This window comes from Carex rostrata, chromosome 28, assembly GCF_964058835.1.
Source record: "Carex rostrata chromosome 28, lpCarRost1.2, whole genome shotgun sequence".
Lineage (NCBI taxonomy): Eukaryota > Viridiplantae > Streptophyta > Magnoliopsida > Poales > Cyperaceae > Carex > Carex rostrata.
The window spans coordinates 6,005,100-6,026,437 of record NC_135945.1 but is presented as its reverse complement, the minus strand read 5'-3'; the positions used below and the strand labels follow the sequence as shown (position 1 = coordinate 6,026,437).

At 33.3% G+C, this 21,338-nt stretch overlaps 1 protein-coding gene and 2 long non-coding RNA genes across 3 annotated transcripts in view; 1 reads left to right on the top strand and 2 right to left on the bottom strand.

Moving 5' to 3' along the window:
* The window catches only part of LOC144545615 (uncharacterized), a 57,664-nt gene extending 38,892 nt beyond the window's left edge, over positions 1-18,772 (top strand). Inside the window, exon 4 of the long non-coding RNA XR_013508567.1 lies at positions 18,708-18,772. This is a non-coding gene — a long non-coding RNA (uncharacterized LOC144545615). The remainder of the gene's footprint in view (positions 1-18,707) is intronic.
* Positions 3,957-4,814, bottom strand: LOC144545979 (uncharacterized). Its single transcript, XM_078294528.1, has 2 exons — positions 4,651-4,814; positions 3,957-4,505 (listed from the first exon to the last, which is right to left on the bottom strand). Exons 1-2 carry the CDS (start codon positions 4,734-4,736, stop codon positions 4,109-4,111), a joined length of 483 nt encoding a protein of 160 aa, XP_078150654.1. The 5' UTR covers positions 4,737-4,814; the 3' UTR covers positions 3,957-4,108.
* On the bottom strand, positions 6,933-8,968 carry LOC144545926 (uncharacterized). The gene is made up of 3 exons (XR_013508633.1): positions 8,649-8,968; positions 7,861-8,113; positions 6,933-7,415 (listed from the first exon to the last, which is right to left on the bottom strand). It is a non-coding gene; the product is annotated as an uncharacterized LOC144545926 (long non-coding RNA).
* Positions 18,773-21,338: the final 2,566 nt, after the last annotated feature.

Genomic DNA, 21,338 nt, shown 5'->3' with positions numbered 1-21,338 from the left:
AATGTTTTCAAATTTTCTCCCTCTTTGATTCTAAGATGGAGTGACCAATGAAGGTGATACACTTCTGCCCCTTTGGCATCAACACTATCACCTCCAGATAGCCATCAAGAAATTCTGTAAACATAATACACGAATTCTATAAACCCATACACTTTCTACATCTCCTGACATCTTCCTTGAACTTGCGCATGTTGATTCTTTCTCAGGCTATGGCAAGTTGGAACAGCTCCAACGAACAACGGTTTACACCGGCAACATGAAAAAATAAGTTGAAAAATTCAAACCTTTTAAATGAATAAATCAAATTAATACAAAATTCTACTCCAAGGTCTTCTTTCTACTGAGCTGCTCTTTAATCTCAATAACAAAAACTTGCTGGTTATTTTCTAGTCCACGTACCAAATTCCTAATAAATTGGCAAGTTTCTATTTTATGTACCAAATAACAATCAATTTGATATTTTTCCCAAATTACCAATATGGTGAAATTTAGTGCAACACTAATCAGCACTAATGAGAAAAGGGTGCTGACATACACCACATTCAATCGTCTCAGATCCAGATGTTGGAACTTGCACCTGTAAATCGGTACAACTAGTAAACACAACCATCCTAAAGAAGTAACGAAGGGTAAATAGTATTTATAAGTATTTCTAACCTGAAGATCAGTGCAAACAGGGCATGCAACTTCCCTCAACAGCCCACCTGATCCATTGGATTTGGAACCTGTCATGAAAAGCATCAGATATATGAATATATATTTAACACTTCACCACCAAAATAAACTTCAAACAATTTTTGGACTTGCATAGTTCAACAAATCATTAGAGATGTACCTGAAGTTGACTTCCGATTTCTCTCCAATTCCTCCTGCTCAGAATTAGATTTGCGATTCTCTGACATAAAATTCGGTGGAAAGTTGGGAAATCTAAGCATAATTCAAAGTACCATTTAAACTCGAATTCTGTAGACATAAGTTAGAATCCTGTAACTCTAATTAAATAATCCAGTAGACAATTAAACAGTTGGATCTAGCTAAAGTTAATTTCATGAATATGATGGACTATTCTAGAAAATTTCTATTAATGTGGGTTGGGTTGGGCTAGTGTTGCTTTCTCAGACATAATTCAAACAAAAACAAATACTACTATAATTTATAATATATATATGGATAAATTATTAAATTTGATTTTATTTCTGTGGAGTATTAATCACTTACAGAAATTAATGTATCTCGGTACCTATAGTAAAAGTACCAGTGTAACTGCACGTGCTTCAAAAATCCTGTAAACATGACAGATAAAACCTGTCACATAAATTTTTATACATATCATATAAAACATGTAAAACCTATCATATAAATCTTATAAATATGAATACAAGAGATGCACAAATACACATCCAAACAACAACACTGATATAATTACGCATAAGCTTCTAATCATACTCGAGTTCATCATCTGGATCAGTTGCTTGACCCCGCAAGGCAAAAAATGTTAAATTATAGTAAAGAATCTTACTCTCTTCGCAAGGCTATGGCTGTCTGTTGCCATAAAACCAAGAGAAAGAGACAGAGAAGACTGCGGCAACAATGACGTCATCTCCGACGTCTTTTCCAGGTAAGTGGTAGCCCCTACAGCCTAGATTAGAAAACAACTCTTTAGATCCAATTGATTAATTAATTGAGGTTGGGAAATGAAAATGAACTCAAAGTATTCTTTCCATTCTGATCGCGAGAAACTAATAGTGGAATTCCATCAGGAATCTGGGATTTTCAAAATAAAGACATGGATCAGAGGAGTTCCAATTGATTAATTTATTGGTCGAGCATCTATTCTGAATCTCTGATTAGAAGTTACTGGTACAGTAGAGAAATTCATTTGCAGTTATTTATCTTTTCTCTTACTTATGAATGACAGCTATATTAGATTCCCTATTCTCATTAAGCAAGCGACCAATTGCTTCCTTCTGAGCATGTCTTAAAATTCCAGATTTAACATACTTGTGTTTACATAAGCCAATCTTCACAACAAATTACTCAATTGGATATATTTAGAAATAATATGTGAAGTAATAGCCCATATACCCTGCACAAGAGTAATCAAAATTATAATTTTCTTCAATCAGAATTTCGCATTGGTCACTTTAAAATTATTTTTCGATGTAAAGATCAAATTCTCCAAATACTAACTATCATTGAAATGTGAAGAACATTTACCAGAATTCCATAATGGAATGCCGAATGCCCACAATGGTCATGATTATGTTGATCACAGTGGCAAGAGAGATGATACTTAGTGGCGATAAGGTGAATTTCTACTCGAGAGAGATGATACTTGGCGAGATCTGCAGAGGATACGAGAAGAAAACGCCATGGCCGCCTGAGCTAAGCACACACTTCTTTCGATCAGGGTTCTTTGAGTAAATCAAAACTGATAAATGATCACCGCTATTTGTTTTGTAAAATTTACAATTTTGTAAATGGAGTGCACAATATAGTCAGAAGGAAATTGAAGTGACAAAAGAACAAATTCAAACGAAATGATGATAAATTTTGACCAAAATGCATGTTAGTTTCAAACTAAACCAAAACAAGATGCAAATTTGGAGAAATTAAGGAGCAGCTCCTGTTACCACAATTTCTGAATATATTGACATTAGAGACAATACACATTTCGTTCAGAACAATTGCTTTCTAATTTTCTCAAGCGACAATTCCAAATCAAAACTTAGGAACAATATACAGCTCATTGTTCGTGACCTAAGTAATTAGCAAAGTTACGCACTCGATTAAACTTCGACAAAGAAGAAAGAGAGATAATGAAGTTATAAAAAGGGTAGATCTCGAGAAGCGGGACCTACCTGGAAGTGAAAGTCAGAAGCAAGGTGCATTTTCCACAGAGCGGCAGCAAGGCTTCTTGCTAATGTGGCGTCGGACTGCGAGGGAGACGAAGGCGGAGACTCACCCTCTGTGCTGGTGCCTCCGGTGGGAACACGGCGGCGGCGCAAGTGAGGAGAGGGGTTAATTGTTGTAGAGGGAGATCGCTAAATCTGTAGAGGAAGGAGAGAGAGATCGGAACGGAGGAACGGAGGAGATCTGCGCTGGAGCCTCCGGTGCGAACACGGTGGCGGCGGCGCGAGGATCTCGCCGTGGGGAGGTTGATCGGAGCAGCCATTCATTTTTTTTCTTTTACTGCCTTTTTTAATCGGATTTTCAAAATGAAGACATGGATCAGAGGTTTATAAATGGTCGTAGTACCATTATAGTTCTGTTAGAAAGTGGATAAGATGGCTGCGGGGATTTTACGGGGACTGAGAGACGGGGGATAATACCTTTTCTCTAATTAAAATTATGTAAAAGCTCGTATTATCTATGAGGTTTTGGATATCTTATGATGAAGTATGTTATGCAATTAGTTTTCTTGATCCTATAGTGTAAGTAGATGTTATCGTGCTCGACTGCTTACACGCAATTATTAAGATAAGTACAACTAATCATTTTTAAAGTTTCGATAGCGAAATTAAAAATTATCAAAAGCAAATCAAAGATCTTAAAAATCAAAGTCTCCTCGTGTAAATCAATTAATTAGATTACATACTTTTTTGCATAGTAATCTGTAAAACAACAGTTAAAACGTTTTTCGCAAACCGTCAGAAGAACTGTAAAGTGATTTCGCTCCTCTTTCTCTTTTTAAGTAATGACAACTTGTTTTTTATGAAATATCGATGAAGAGAGGATCAACCTTACTGTTAGAATATCTCTTTTTTAATGCTTGTCATTAAAGCAATCATTTATAGGGGAGATGGATAATATCCCGCATCCTTTAATTATGATTTAATAGCGCACCCTTTAAATCAACCTATCAATATGCACGACCCTTTAATTAGTCTAATCTGATATGCACCTTTTAATCAAAGTCATCATGCATGAATATATATATATATCACACTACAAGCATTGCATGCAAAAAGATTCATCGTTGATATTGTAAATTAGATTCGACAAAGAATTTGAAAAGATCATTGAAACCTTTACACAAGAAGCAAACCAATCCAACATGACTGAGATTTAAGTACAGTTCAAACTTATATTACAATTCCAGTAAAAATTAATGCAGTGGAGGTAACATCCTGGCCCGGTTTCTGGCAACAGCTGGTCCTACAATCCACTTGAGGAGCAGCTTCACTTTCACCTTTTTTGCCAAAAATGGCGTAGCCGACATCTCTGCATTCACGCCATTTTTTGACATGCTTGTGACAAAGCCTCGAACCAGATCCTCACACAATTTCGAGTCAAAATCGTTATTCACAAACGAAATGCATTCTGACGGCGACATTTCCTCCTCTTCTTTTCTCAGGAGAGCATCTCTGACCTCCTTCGAGACAACCAAGCACTCGCCTTGCACCAATATATCGTATATGTTGCTCTCTTCACTGTCACTTTCTTCCCTCTCCTCTGCTTCAAATTCAATTATTTCTTCTTCCTCCGTAGAAGAATTATTTTTCCTATTACCAAAGCATTAAGGCAGTTATTGAATTTTCATACACTAAAAGAAAATAATCATGACACAGTTTTTGACATATGTGTACCTATCTACATGGCAGATAGAGAAAACGGAATGAACACCAGCAATACAAAAATAGAACTCACAGAAGAAGGCGTTTACATCTCTGCCATCGGCGTGCCGGCAATGACACATTACCACTGCTGATGGCGCTGAATAGGCGCTTCTTCATCTCTTTCTCTTTGCACCGTAATGAGCAAAGTCAATTCTTCTTTTTCTTATTTTTTTTATTTTCTCTTCTGGTATGACAATGAGAATTATGAACTGGTATAAATGACTATGAAGGATTTGATGCCAATTTATAGAGGTCATGAGTTCCCCTGGAAGTTTCCTTTTTATCAATATACCTTAACAATTTTCAACCGAGATAACAATAAAAATAATATAAATTTGGTAAGAGAGAAATTTCCTTTCTTTTTCCCGGTCATTGCAGATATCCATCAAGATCGTTACATTTAATTGTAAAATGTAGAGAAAACCGCGTCAGACCTTCCAAAAATAATTAAATTTTGACAATGACATGGGAATTGAACAATTTTCTAAATAGAAGAGAGATATTTATTTTGAAACATTCTACATTTTTTTTCTAATAAAAGATAAAATGAGTATTATATGAATTTAACATGATTTCTAATAGAAGAAACAATAAAATGAATAGGTTTGTAAGTTTTTGAAATTTACAAGGGTAAATATGATAATATTAACTTTTGAGAGGGAAATAAGTAATTTTGATGTATTTGAGGGGTATACATGAAATTCCCATGTTATGCATGTTAATTTGTTCGCCTTCATTTTTTGATGAATGTAAGGTTGATTCTTGATTGTGGAGTATAAATAAAATCAATGTTTAACTAATAAAGATTCCAAAAGATCTTCATCCAACTAATATTTTCTTCGTTGGCCGAAATCATTAATGAAACAAATGGAATTCATATTTTATGACATAATATATATATATAGGGTCTGTCTAAATTGCTGCTGGCAGCATTTCAGTAGAGGTGCTGCCGGGGCTATATTTAGCCGTGTGATGTCCAAACAAGAAATCCAAACAGTTACATGTTTAATCTATATTATAATCTACTTGGAGACCAAATTTTACATTTTTTGGAATTTTTTTACTATATATTAAGCTGGTTTGAAAACCGCTGATTTCAAAACCAGCTTAATATATAATAAAAAAATTCCAAAAAATATAAAATTTGGTCTCCAAGTAGATTATAATATAGATTAAACATCTAACGGTTTGGATTTCTTGTTTGGACATCAAAAAACAGAAAAATAGGCGGCAGCACCGCCGGCAGAAATGCTGCCGGCAGCAAATTAGCCACAGCCATATATATATATATATATAGAGCTAGGCTACGGTGAGTTGCGAAGTAAAACGCGTTTCTACTTCACGCCGTATTTTTATTTTGAAAGTCCAAATTACCGATCCGAACCGTTAGATATTTAATCCATATTGAAATGTGCTTGGAGACCAAATTTTACATTTTTTAGAATTTTTTTACTATTTATTAAGCATTTTTTAAAATTGCTGTTTTGCTGTGAACAGTAAAAAACAATAAAATTTTCTGGACCATCAGATCAGCGACTTTCAAAATTGCTTAATAAATAGTAAAAAAATTCCAAAAAATGTAAAATTTGATCTCCAAGCACATTTCAATATGAAGAACAAGATGAACGGTTCGGATCGACGTTTTGAACTTTAAAATTGCAAAATATGAGCGTGAAGTAAAATAGTCGCTTTACTTCGCAACTCACCGTAGCCTAGCTCTATATATATAGAGAGAGAGAGAGTGGCTAATGTGCTTCCATAAGCACTTGGCCCGAAGTGCTGCCACCCCATTTTCGATTTTTCAAAATCCAAACAGTCGATCCGAACCGTTCATCTTGTTCTCCATATTAATATCTGCTTGGAGACCAAATTTTACATTTTTTGGAATTTTTTTGCTATTTATTAAGCCACTTTGAAAATCGCTGATCCAACGGTGGCTTGCCAAACAGTAAAATCAGGGGTTCACCGTTGGATCAGCGATTTTCAAAGTGGCTTAATAAATAGCAAAAAAATTCCAAAAAATGTAAAATTTGGTCTCCAAGCAGATATTAATATGGAGAACAAGATGAACGGTTCGGATCGACTTTTTGGATTTTGAAAAATCGAAAATGGGGTGACAGCACTTCGGGCCAAGTGCTTATGGAAGCACATTAGCCACTCTATATATATATATATATATATATTTTTGGCAACAAGGAAAAGAGAATATATATGCAGATATTGCAACCTTTTAGCATTCATTTCGGCCAACACTTGTGCTTACTATACTGTTTGAGTGCTAATTAAGCAAAACAATATTTGAAAGGAATTAGGTTGAATTTCAGAGTGAATTCATTTGAAAATTCTTGCTACCGTCAGTTCAAATCCTCACCTGCTTTCCCAAGTAACTCCCCTCTGCCGGGTTAAACTAATAATTAAACCAGATTTATAAGAAATTAACCAAGGAAGAGTTTTGAGATTTAAATTATTTAATATACTAATTGCAAATTATATATTGATAGTTTCCTTAAAAATAAAACCTCACCAAATATGAAATTATTAAAGAGGACACTTTGAGCACATAATGTTTCCTATTAAATTAACTTTGTATCACTATCCCAAATTATATCATAATTCTATTCCAAAAGCATCCATCCTATCACTATGCAACATTGTATCATCTTAAATATCAGCATCTTCAAATCAACCCATTCTGCGCTTGTTTATCCTTCAATCTCTACATGTAACAAAGAGAGCCTATGGATCAAATTAAGCAAATGGTGTATTTTTGTTGAAGGCTCTTCTTTCAGATTGGAACTGCATGTAAATCAGAGGTGAAGTGACAAACAATAAGTACTGTTCATTTCAGTTTTTCACAAATAAAGTGAATATGTGCTATATATTATTACCACATATTTCACCTGAGGGCTTGCATGAAACTGCAACACAAATATGACTGTTCAACAAGAATATTAGAGAACAACAGAATGCTGAAACTCACCTTCCACGTCTTTTTGTGTTCTTAGTGGCTTTATTTTGCTCTTTACACTAAAATAATCAATGCAAAGCTACACTAATCAGCAACAATTATTAGCAAATATTACCAATAGAGCGGTATGCATCTACTGTTAAGCACATGACTAGAGAATACAAAATTAACTAAGAACTAATTATCATAAAAAAATTGCAAAATTTCTAAGATTTCTATGACTTCTAATAAACAATTTATAAATGGAAAGAAAGAAAGGGAGAGAATATCTACCGTTTAGCTAAGACAAGCAAAGTGAGGAAAGAAGTGGTGGTCTCTAGGCCACCCATCCAAGGTGCGCAAGCATATATTAATCAAGAAAACCATCTAAAATTTCAAATCGTATGGTGTAGAACAACACACACCCCCCACCATCAAACCAGAGTTGGTCCGAGGGGCATCAGACACCTCCCTCTACCATACCATACAACCAAACCGACATATACGACAATCAAAACATCGATCGTCTTGCTTTGATTCTTTTCCCCTGAGAGAATTTGTCAAACAACATTAATGTTCAGATTTTTTTTAAAACAAAATTTGACAAAAAGTCTAGAATAAATAGAAAAAAGGACCAAGGGGATTGATACCAAATGGACTGAGGTTTAGATAACTAGAGCCACTTAACGTAATTGTTGTTTATTGTGCGTAAAATTTAATTAACACAGAGGAAATTTATAAACAAGATAATATTATTAACACAGAACAAACCTTAAATTTCCATTAAATTAACCCCCCCCCCTCCCTCACAAAAAAAAAAAAAAAAGTAACTTAAACTTAAAATGAAGATTCACGTATACATATAAACTTCACTGCATGGTATATGAACTATGCTTCAAATCATGTCTCCATGATTCAAACCATGGTTCCGAAAATCGGCCGATTCCGAGTCAACTCGGAATCGGTGGTGTCCGGGCCGAGTTTTACCCGATTCTCGCGCCCGTGCGAGTTTTTCGGCAAAACTCGGATGAACAGTGCCGAGTCAGCCGAGTTTTACCCGATTTTGCCCGATTCTCACTAACCTGTGCGAGTTTTGTCCGATTATCGTAGGCGTTGTGCTGAGGAGAAGAGAAGAATCGGGTTTTGGAGGAAAAAACGGGTTGAACAGTGTAGAATCGGCTGATTCTGCCAACAGCCGACGAGACGGGCTCGTACGGCATAGAGGCGAGAGCGGGTAAATCAAATCCCGTCGTTTCTTTCTCCTGGCAGGAAGGAAAAGAGAGAGAGGGAAGGCGGAGTGGGCCCCGTGCTCAGTGGCAGAGAAGGAGAGAGAGAGATCACTCTTGCGTGAAAGGGAGAAGGAGAAGGGAAAAGGAAGAAAGGGGGTCTGTGGGGCCCGTCGGCAGAGAAAGGAAAAGAGGTCATGGACCCGAAATTTTAACTCAATGGAGCTTATTCCCCATTTTCAATTCCACTCAAAGATCAAAGGGTGAGATTGCTTTAGGATTTGTGCTTGATTTAATCCAAAGGTTCAAAAAAATTCAGAATTTCAATATGAACTCATCTAATTCAAAATCAACCATATAAATATCCAAGGGCCTGTTCGGCAAGCTATGGAATAGCAAGGGAATAGAGTAGAATAGAGGAATTGTGGAATTGGGAATTGACTACTCTTCTAATCTATTCCAATTACGTTCGGTAACCTCAACAATTAGAATAGTGGAATAGAACATTCATTAAAATATATAAATGATTGGAAATGACTCTTATGACCTTATTGAATTTTGATTTTATAATGAATTGAAATGCATGCAACTAACTATGTAACTATGCAAATAACAATTTCGGTTGCTGTGCTAAATAACAAATTGCAATTTTCTGTAATAAAAAATAAAAATATAATCATGCAATTTTCATTAAAAAGGACGTAAATAAACTATAATAACATTAAACATCAAATAACAATAAATTTAATCCAAATAAACAATAAACTAAAATAGTATAATAGATATTAAAATAGCAATAAAAAATAAATTTACAAGAAGCGTTTACAAATTTAATTTCTATGGCTTCTTCGGTTTTGCATATTTTCCCACAATGCATTTTTTATAGTTGTTCGCAACACATCTCCAACATGTATATCAATCGGATCATTCTCTTCGTTTGACTCTTCGTTAGACTCTTCATCTTCCTCGTCCTCCTGTTCTCGTTGCTCTTCTTGATGGTTCAAAAAATCATCATCGTCATTTTGTAACTCATTTTGTATTATGATAAAATTGTGCAAAATAAAACATGCTAAAACAACCAAACATTGTTTCTTAAATTTATATGGATGCATTATCCTGAGAATCTTGAATCTATTCTTTACCACACCAAATGCCCTTTCGACAACATTTCGCAGTTGGGCATGACGGTGATTGAATAGATCCTCCGCTGATCGATAGCGACTGGATCTAGCAACTTGTTGAAATTGTGATAAATGGTACATATGACCACGAAATGGACAAAGAAATCGACCTGTGTTAGCATACCCTGCATCAGCCAGGTAATATCTCCCTTGTGGAACGGTAAAACCACCTCTCTCAATTGCCTTACGTAAAACCTTCATATCATTAGCTGATCCCTCACATCCCACTGAGACGAAAACAAATTTCATATCAAAATCAACTGCAGCCATAACATTCTGTGATACAAAATTTTTTCTGTTAATATGAACCAATCGCTTTCGCCTTTTTACCAACGCAGGAATGTGCGTACCATCAATCGCACCTAAAGCATCCTGTACAAAAGTTAGTCAAAATTATATCACAATATAATATGTTAGAAGTGATTAAGAGTTAGATGCTAGAAATGATTAAGAATGCGAGAGAGAGGGGTACCTTAAAAAGAAAAAAGTTGGTGCCATTAGCAACACATGCATGCCTTGGTGTATCAACAGTAGGTAGTTTGATGTAGTCTCCACGCATTTCAATTACACTCCACATAACATCATTGAATGCTCTATGCACAGTATCAAGCGACCGCTTAAAATTTGTTCCAATAGATCTCATATTTGAAGCATGACCAAGAATGTGCAAAAACATGCCAACTTGTTCTTCAATTGTAACTTCTTCAGTTTTCACAATTCCCTTTGACATGACTTCTTGGCATAGCAGTTGGAATTTGTTTTTGTTCATTCGAAAATAATTGTACGGCTTTGATGGAATAGCATTTAATATACTCATAACATATTCATAACCTGTATAGATATTATTATAAGTTTGATCGGTTTCTTCATCTGTGAGTGTTGTGCTAGTAGTGTCGATTTCTCCAAGAATGTTATTGGTAAAGAACCATGATTCGTCGTCATCATTGAATAACTCTCGCAATCGTTCAGTTGTCAATTCATCCATATTACCTACATTATAATAATGAAATATATGCTCTTTAATATATTTATCCATCAAGGCTTTTTCTACAATTGTAGGTTGTGTACCTCAGGTTGGTACTGGTAATGATCTAATACCAGGTGCCAATTCAAGAATGTCTTGGGCTGAGGCCTTATATTTTTTAAATATAAAAATTTTGTAACTGTTCTAACCTTTTCTCATCTATGCCAAATTATCCTTTCAATCATTCTAAATTAATTTGTTTGTTTGCAAGGCCTTTTGTACCGGAATAATTGATACATCCACCTCCACTATACCCTCTGTACCAGAAAAATTTACAAGGCCCTTTTAAACTCCCAAATTTCCCAAATTTACAATCCACATAGTAGTAAACCTTATTCATCTTGCATATGGTTCAGCAAATCTATTAGTGTAAACCTTATTCACATAACAGATAATGCAGTTCTAATTATATGATAGTACATCTCCACAACCTTGCTGTATTGGTAAGTCACTCTCATCTCCACATAACAGAACTATCGTGATACAAATATATATATATATATATATATATATATATATATATATATATATATATATATATATATATATATAGTCCTCAATATGAGATTCAAATGAGTAAATATATGTTAGGATGATCTAACCCTGCTGGCGTCGGGCTAGTTAGTCCTTTTTTGTGCAAATTCCACAAATTTTGGATCTTTTTTAAAGGGTCAAAAAGACGAATCGAAATATATATTACCAAAATCAACTTACAATAGAGCTTCCAGTGAGTCTTTCAGAGAAGACGACTTGAGCAGTAATGAAGCTCAAGAATTGGAGAGGAGGAATGGAGGGAGTTAGCACAGCTAAGAGGCCATCGTACCAAAATCGCTTTAACAAGACGGATCTCATTTGAAAGTAGAATCCGCGTCCATTTCACCGGTAGTTTTAGTTTTGCAAATCACTCAACAGATCGGTGGATATATTGGATTGGAGGAGATGAAGAAAGAGGGTTTTCTCATCTGCGTTGTGCAGGGAGAAGAAAGAAAGAAAAGTATTATAATGGAGGGAGAAGAAAGAAAATGAGTATTAAATGCCACATCAGCCAAATGAAGGGTAAAAGGAGTCTTTTTTTCGTTGCTTTTCCAGTCCAATTCTCTATTCCAACCTTTCATTGGAATTGAGAAAAGAGGAAAAGCCTCTCTATTCCGCTCCTCTATTCTCACTCATTATTTTCGTGTTCGGCAATAATAATTCTTTAATTCCATTCAATTCTCTTATTCCAACCCTACCGAACAGGCCCCAAGGGTTAAGACAAATCCAGAATTAAAATGAGGTTTCTAACTAAATTGGTTGGAAAAGAAAATTTTCGTTATAATATTCATATATGCATATAAATATCTAATTTGGCTATATAATTCATTATGAACGAGATTTGTAACTTTTGTAATTTTTATTAGTACGAGAGATTCGTATTTTTATTCTCCTAATTAGAACTCAATATATATATTTATTTTCACGAAATTGAATTAATTTGGTTCATTTTCTTTCTTAAGTTTCACAATGGTAACGAATTTTCTTTCTTAAGTGTGTTCTATTTGTAATGTTTGTAATACATTATATAATTAGTAAATTATGTGAGTGTAATATTGTCTTAATTAACATAGTTTTTTTACAAATTATTTTTATCAATTTTTTCCTATTTTTTGGCTACAAAACAAGGGTTTTGCCAAAAAAAACCGAGTTACCGATCCGATTCTTCTGATTCCGGCCGATTCATCCGATTCTGACTCGACGGTCAAAAATCCAATTCCGAGTTTCAGAACCTTGATTCAAACCTTACTGCTAGATGAACTACTATCAGACGGGCTTGTCTGTGTCGAGTTCTTAGCCTTTATCCAACCATACCATAGGCACAGAATGATTGTACCAACTACCAGCAGGGGTATGAGCAGTACTTTATACCATACGATAGGTGGAGGTAGTAGCAAGAAAGTTCTCAGGGCCACCGAGATGACAACGAATACAATTGCTATTTTCATGGCCTGTTTCTGGAGCCAGGCAACACCCTGACTCGGTTTGGTTATAAGTGTGATAAGTAAGGGGACAATGCTCCAAAAGAAGCTCAGAAAATAAAAAAGCAAGTACATCTTGTATGGTATGATGAGATTATGTACCGATGCAATAGCAATTGCCATGGGCTGAACTTGCTCGGCTATGCGCTCTAAGTAGCCTTTTGCTTGGTTATCTCCAGTACTGGCACTGTCACGTGTGGTGATCATGATGTCTATAGGTGTTTGATCAGGTTTGGCCGGAGCAATTGCAGTGAGAGACTTTTGGTTTAGTGGTAGTGAGGTTGTGTTATTGAAGGAATTGTTACTGATTGAGGTGAAAGAAGCACCCAATATTGTCGTTATTGCGAGTTTCTCTTTCTGTTTACTTACGTGCAATATATAGTATAGTCGTTGGCAGTTTTTCCACCGAGTTAGCTTGGGTCCGATGTCCATTGGACCCAAATTGGTTCCAGTGGATTCGCTCATCATCGGATCTACTTTAGAATTCGTACTCGCACTTTTGCGTATGTTTTAAAATTTGTGCGCACGAATCTTAAGACAGATCTGATGGTGAGCGAACCCATTGGAACCACTTTGGGTCCAATGGGCATCGGTTGTGTTTGACTTCACCGGTAATTGCGACTTTTAAATTATTAAGATAATGATGACTTTGACGAGTCAAAAAGGAGCATTAATTACAAAGATAATGCTATTAAATCATTATGTAAGAAGGGTATTGAACTGAATAGGATGTGTTAATTTTGAATATTGATCTGAACAATAATATGTCGTTCCCACAAAATATTTTGTTAGTAAAATATATATCACTGACTAATTTAATACTGCTAGAAATTAAAAAATGTTATAAAAATAATGCTAACTAATAGCAGCACTATTATGTAAGTTGCGGTACAGAAATGGGATGCAATCTAGCTTAACACAAAACTATATATGTTTAATTCCGTGTTTAACTAATAGCAGCACTATTATGTTAGTGAAATCTCTCGTACGTGATTAATTTATTTTTGAAAGTATGTGATTAGAGTTCCGTGTTTAATTTGCTTCATTTTCTTATTGCTTCAATTTTAGTTAGAAGATGTGGCCACCATCTTGCAATCTTCGGCCGATGGGCGGCTAAATTGATATGTTCCTCTTGGCATATCGATCTAGAAGCACAGGAATAATATAATTTTCAGAGATGAGTACATTTTTTTTTTTTTTTGGGTTTCTGACTGTGCACAATACTTTAATTGGACTGCATAGACGAGGTTTTAATTGATGTAGAACGCACCATGTACTGGGACATACCGGAATCTGCTGTACAGTTGTTTATTTCTCTATTTAAGTTCTAATAAAATTTCCTTGACTGCATCAGTCAAGTTATCAAAAAAAAATTTAGTTAGGAAAAAAAAAAAAAAAGAAGTGTTTTTCTGCTGTATGACTGTATTTATGTATGAATTCAATTAAAATTAACGAATGCATATTTTAAAAATAGTTACAAAATTTTAAGTAAAGACATGGTGTCCTTAAACTTATCAAGTTTAATTCTTGGTGAGCTTAACTCTTTTTTTTTTTTTTAAATAGTGGTATTTACCACCGATTTCATTTGAAATCAGAAATTAATGCATATCTGATCTAGTACCTAAAATTGGTACCAAAATCAAATAAGGCATGGTGAGCTTAACTCTAAGATCTATCAATTAAATAGACTCTAAATGACAATTTTAGATCATTGAAAGTGATTTTTTTCATGAGTAATGTGTTACATGCATTAACCGGAAAAAAAAACAAAGATTCTTCTTTTGAAGTTATTTAATATATAATCAAATGGTAAAAAAAAGTTTAGAAATTTGTAATGCATTCATTTTTTATTTTTTTTTACCGCTTAATTGTATATTAAATTACTCCAAATTTTATAAATTTTGTATACAAATGCGACAATCGTGAAGTACATCAGTTTTAACGACTCGTATTTTTTGCTTGAAAGAAATTCAATACTTTCTGAGTGAAAGCTCACCAAGACAGATTATTATTAAAAGAAATTTAAAAACTTCATTTCTATTTCAGTTACCAAATCAAAAGATTTAGAAAGTTAGTATAGAAAAGAAAGATTCATTTTTATTTCAGTTACCTAACAAAAAGAACAGTCAAAATAAGTTAGTATGACGATCATCCTCCCACATCAGCTGCTTCCGTGGGGTGAAAGATTGAAAGTACCATCATTGACTCAAAAATATATCCTCCTCTCACATCAGGTGCTTCTGTGGGGTGAAAGACTGAAAGTACCATCATTTACTCAAAAATATATCATCCTCTCACATCAGCTGCTTCCGTGGGGTGAAAGATTGAAAGTACCATCATTGACTCAAAAATATAATTGTTGACCAAAATCCGGGTGTTCTAAATCAGCTCCATACAGCCAACACTAAATAAAATCAATTCAGATTTTTCACAAGACATACAATCCTGAGTTGGCAGTAAAGGTACCCAGACCTGAGGCAATTATATTATATAAAAATTAATAATTGTGCTCATCTTTTGCTTGTACAGTATCTCCATTCTTATGCACGTAGTTGTTCTTTTGATTAAATACATCTATTTTATGTGTAGAAATCTAAATTTAATTAGTTAAAAACAAATTCGCCTCAAGAACTGCTACATGGCTTGTCACAATTAAAATCGAATAAATCCCTAACAATCCGTTTTCTTATTTCTCTTTACAATTATCTTCAATTCCTGCAATTTAATTATTTCCTTATTTCTCTGTTTTCTCAATTTTATTTCTCCTCTTCCTCCATAGTTTCGATAATGAAAATGAAAACTATCATATTTTTCCGAATTTTGTTTAGGGCTATTGTATCTTTGTGAATAAATGAATAACATATCTTGTGCTGATGAAAACAATCATATATTTCCGATCTTAATATATATGTGGAAAAAAATCCTTATTTGAATTATTTAATCACATCTTCCCTAATTTTGTTTATTTACATATTATTTCTCCTCTAAATCGTTTAATAACATGTCTTGCTTGTGGAAAAAAATTAGATATTAAATCACAATGATACTTCAATAACTTTTTTCATATTATATTTGATCTTTTTTTTTTCATTTATTGTTGTTTTTTTTATTGGTATTTATTATTTGGATGTTTATTTGTTCTCGTTTGTGTCTTTTATTTCATTAAATATTTTTTTTTCTTAATTTTGTGTGAAAGTCAAACAAAAGGTCACTTTAAATTATATTCAATCTTATAATATGTTCCTGTTGCAATGCTTGGGCACGATACTAGTTTTTTTTGTTAATTATGGTATGCAGTTTGAGAGAGGAGAGACAAATGGGATTTTTGTAGTAAAAAAACAAAAACAAAAATACCCAAGTCGTATGAAATTCCTACAGTTTGGGTATTTTTAATAAAAATTTGAAAAAATTGATTATTTCTAATAAAATATCTCTATATCCGTTTCTTATATGATGTACATAGTTGTCCTGATTCACCAACGGCTGAAATTGAAAGATAAATTTTCGAATTGAATATTAACCCTCCAATCACTTAATTGTTGGTCCCAAAAACACTTAGAGGGAGTGAATAGACATTTTTTAACTTTTAAAATAATCTAAGTTATAAATCCCTAGTGTGTCTTATAGTTATTTTTGACGGAAACTAGAATAACTTGGTTTTAAACAAAATTAATAAACAATAAAATAAAGAGTAGAGTTTAAAAACACTTAACATGAGATATGACATTCGATCATAATACTTGTCTCCCTTTCCTGCTCAACTACATCTGACGCTCTCCATTTGTAACTAAATATTCTGTTAATTGAGGTCAAACCGATATTTTCATTAGTAACAGCACGATGCTCTTAATTAATTAATTTTCTGCTTGGTTGGAGGCCTGTTGGGCTTCACTAGTTTAATCAATCTCAGTTTTCTACTGATTATTTTACTGGACCAAGAGACACTTTACGTCTATCACGCACACTCTAGGAGAAGATTAATCCACATAAGGTTAAAAATATCGTTATGCTAATTTTGAATTATTAATATCGCCAAATTATATTTAAAAATAATGATATTATATTATAACCTTAGGCATATTGTCACAATCAACTACTATTAGTTTCTCTCCTGCATAGGTGTGTTCATTGGGTCCGGTTTAGTCGGTTTTGAACCGAACTGAATTAGTTTCAACCAAATGGTTTGGTTTTTTCGGTTTAATGGTTTGGGTCGATTTGTTTTTTAAAACCGAATTATAATTTTGGTTCGAATCGGTTTGAAAATTTTCAAAACCGAAATAACCGAACTGACCAAACTTTTATATATTATGAATTTGATCCGGACCGTCCCGATAATCACAATAAGAATCACAGCAAATTTATTTCGTTGGTTTGGTACCAATGCACCATACAAAGTTTCCAGTTGTGGACCTTCATGCTTGATTCGAAAGAAAACACAGTCAGTTCCTTACTCTATTTCCTTTATTGCTCTTCAATAATGTCTTGATTGAAAAAAAAAAATCTTATCATCATAAATAATCACATCCTCACGTCCTTAGTGATTGGTACCAAAATACTGTTGACTCTATAATTATTCATACTGACACAAAAAGAATTCATAATGGAACAATTGGGAATTTGGGTTTCTTATTTTTAACACAATTAAAACAAAGAATTAATCCGACCCGACCCGGCACCTGGTGAAAAAATCTTGACAGGACTGTACCTAATTATTCAAATTGAGCAACTTAAAATAGGTAAGAGTTGAGAATTTTCAGCCCTAATTATTTGATGTATTCTTTCATGAACAATACCAAACACAGTTCACGATTTTAATGGCACAACATTGTTGGGAAACCATGAATACTGTTGAAATTAAAAGAAGGATTTCCTAACAAATAAAGACAGAAGTATGATATAACTGAGTAAACAAGCTCAGCAAAATAATTTGCCACTGTCAGATATAACAAAAAGCATTCCGCAATCATATAACCTTGACAGTTATAATTAACATACTGTATTAATTCCTGTAAAAGAACTAATTACATCTCTTGAATATATGAATTAAAGCATAAAATAAGGATATCAAAGTAGATTACTGGGTTATAGAAAAAAAATAAAGGGTTGCTTGATTGGCGAGAAAACTATCTAAACCTGTAATGATAATTGAGACTGTAGAAGCATATAGCACAAGTCATCAGAATTTTCACAAAATCTGTAGATAACTAATTGAAAGAGGATTTGTGCCTAATGAAAGACAATGTATATTGAGAAAACAACAATTGGAGCTCCACAATCAAGCACAATTTCATATATCATTATAACATGGAGCTGACAAAAAACTAAAAACAAAAAAAATAATAAAAAAAACCTAACATTATAGAATCTAAAATGCAGTATCTAAACCTACAAAAGAGTCAATTTGATATATTCTAGAACTACTTGTTAGCCCCAGTTTTACCAGAAGAAGCATATCTGCATATGCTTGGCCAAGCCTGGGAATATCACATTCATATGGTATAACAAACTTCTCCAGAAAATCCTTCTCACTAGGCTGCATAAACGAAGCAAAAGCTTTATTTGCCACTGGAAACTCTTTCGACTTGAGAAGCTTCCAGACAATGTTCCTGGGGATGAGCCGCTTTTCCAAGCTCAGACAGAGCAATGCTGGATTGTGAACCACATCAATCTTACCACAACCCGCTTCCTTCATCAGGAACTCCATTTTGCGGCCCAACAACTCCTCCGTTCTCTGCAACAACATAGGCATTTTACTAATCAGAGTGCTTTTATTAACATTAGCAACAGTAATTAATGCAAACACAAACATTCGTGATGAACAGCTGACCCCTAACAATTCCTCAGCTCTCTTTGCTTTTATCTTTTCAAGCTTCAGGCTTTAATGAGATCAATTGAGAACCTGATTTAATTAACTGAACAATTTGACGAACAGATAAACCACATTTTTTTTGAAGGAACAATAGGTTGGGCTCAATAAATCATTATGTAAGAAGGGTATTGAACTGAATAGGATGTGTTAATTACTTAATTTTGAATATTGATCTGAACAATAATATGTCGTTCCCACAAAATATTTTGTTAGTAAAATATCACTGACTAATTTATTCTGGAGAGAAAAAAATGTTATAAAAATAATGCTAACTAATAGCAGCACTATTATATATGTAAGTTGGTACAGAAATGGGATGCAATCTAGCTTAACACAAAACTATATATGTTTAATTCGAAAATCTCTCGTACGTGATTAATTTATTTTTGAAAGTATGTGTTTAGAGTTCCGTGTTTAATTTGCTTCATTTTCTTCGTAAAAAAATTGCTTCAATTTTAGTTAGAAGATGTGGCCACCATCTTGCAATCTTCGGCCGACCAAACGAAATTGCTAGGAGGTCTGAAAAAACGGCAATGGGCGGCTAAATTGATATGTTCTTGTTGGCATATCGATCTAGAAGCACAGGAATAATATAATTTTCAGAGATGAGTACAGTTTTTTTTTTTTTTTTGGGTTTCTGGCTGTGCACAATACTTTAATTGGACTGCATAGACGAGGTTTTAATTGATGTAGAATGCACCATGTACTGGGACATACCGGGATCTGCTGTACAGTTGTTTATTTCTCTATTTAAGTTCTAATAAGATTTCCTTGACTGCATCAGTCAAGTTATCAAAAAAAAATTTAGTTAGGAAAAAAAAAAAAAGAAGTGTTTTTCTGCTGTATGACTGTATTTATGTATGAATTCAATTAAAATTAACGAATGCATATTTTAAAAATAGTTACAAAATTTTAAATAAAGACATGGTGTCCTTAAACTTATCAAGTTTAATTCTTGATGAGCTTAACTCTAAGATCTATCAATTATAGACTCTAAATGACAATTTTAGATCATTGAAAGTGATTTTTTTCACGAGTGATGTGTTACATGCATTAACCGGGAAAAAAAAAACAAAGATTCTTTTTTTGAAGTTATTTAATATATAATCAAACGGTAAAAAAAAGTTTAGAAATTTGTAATGCATTCATTTTTTATTTTTTTACCGCTTAATTGTATATTAAATTACTCAAAATTAATAAATTTTGTATGTAAATGCAACAGTCGTGAAGTAGATCGGTTTTAACGACTCGTATTTATTGTTTGAAAGAAATTCAATACTTTTTGAGTGAAAGCTCACTAAGACAGATTATTATTAAAAGAAATTTAAAAACTTCATTTCTATTTCAGTTACCAAACCAAAAGATTTAGAAAGTTAGTATAGAAAAAAAAGATTCATTTTTATTTCAGTTACCTAACAAAAAAGAACAGTCAAAATAAGTTAGTATGACGATCATCCTCCCACATCAGCTGCTTCCGTGGGGTGAAAGATTGAAAGTACCATCATTGACTCAAAAATATATCATCCTCTCACATCAGCTGCTTCCGTGGGGTGAAAGACTGAAAGTACCATCATTGACTCAAAAATATAATTGTTGACCAAAATCCGGGTGTTCTAAATCAGCTCCATACAGCCAACACTAAATAAAATCAATTCAGATTTTTCCCAAAACATACAATTAATCCTGAGTTGGCAGTAAAGGTACCCAGACCTGAGGCAATTACATTATATAAAAATTAATAATTGTGCTCATCTTTCGCTTGTACAGTATCTCCATTCTTATGCACGTAGATTGAAAGACGAGCTTTCAAATTAAATATCAGTTCTTCAATCACATAATCTGTCTTTTTTTTTATTAAATACATCTATTTTATGTGTAGAAGTCTAAATTTAATTAGTTTAAAACAAACTTGTCTCAAGAACTGCTACATGGCTTGTCACAATTAAAATCGAATAAATCCCTAACAATCTGTTTTCTTATTTCTCTTTACAATTATCTTCAATTCCTACAATTTAATTATTTCCTTATTTCTTTGTTTCCTCAATTTTATTTCTTCTCTTCCTCCATAGTTTCGATAATGAAAATGAAAACTATCATATTTTTCCATATTTTGTTTAGGGCTATTGTATCTTTGTAAATAAATGAATAGCACATTTTGTGTTGATGGAAACAACCATATATTTCCGATCTTAATATATATGTAGAAAAAAATCCTTATTTGAATTATTTAATTACATCTTCCCTAATTTTGTTTATTTACATATTATTTCTCCTCTAAATCGTTTAATAACATGTCTTGTTTGTGGAGAAAATTAGATATTAAATCAAAATTATGATACTTCAATAACTTTTTTCATATTATATTTGATCTTTTTTTTAATTTATTGTTGTTTATTTTATTGTTATTTATTATTTGGATATCTATTTTTTCTCCTTTATGTCTTTTATTTCATTAAA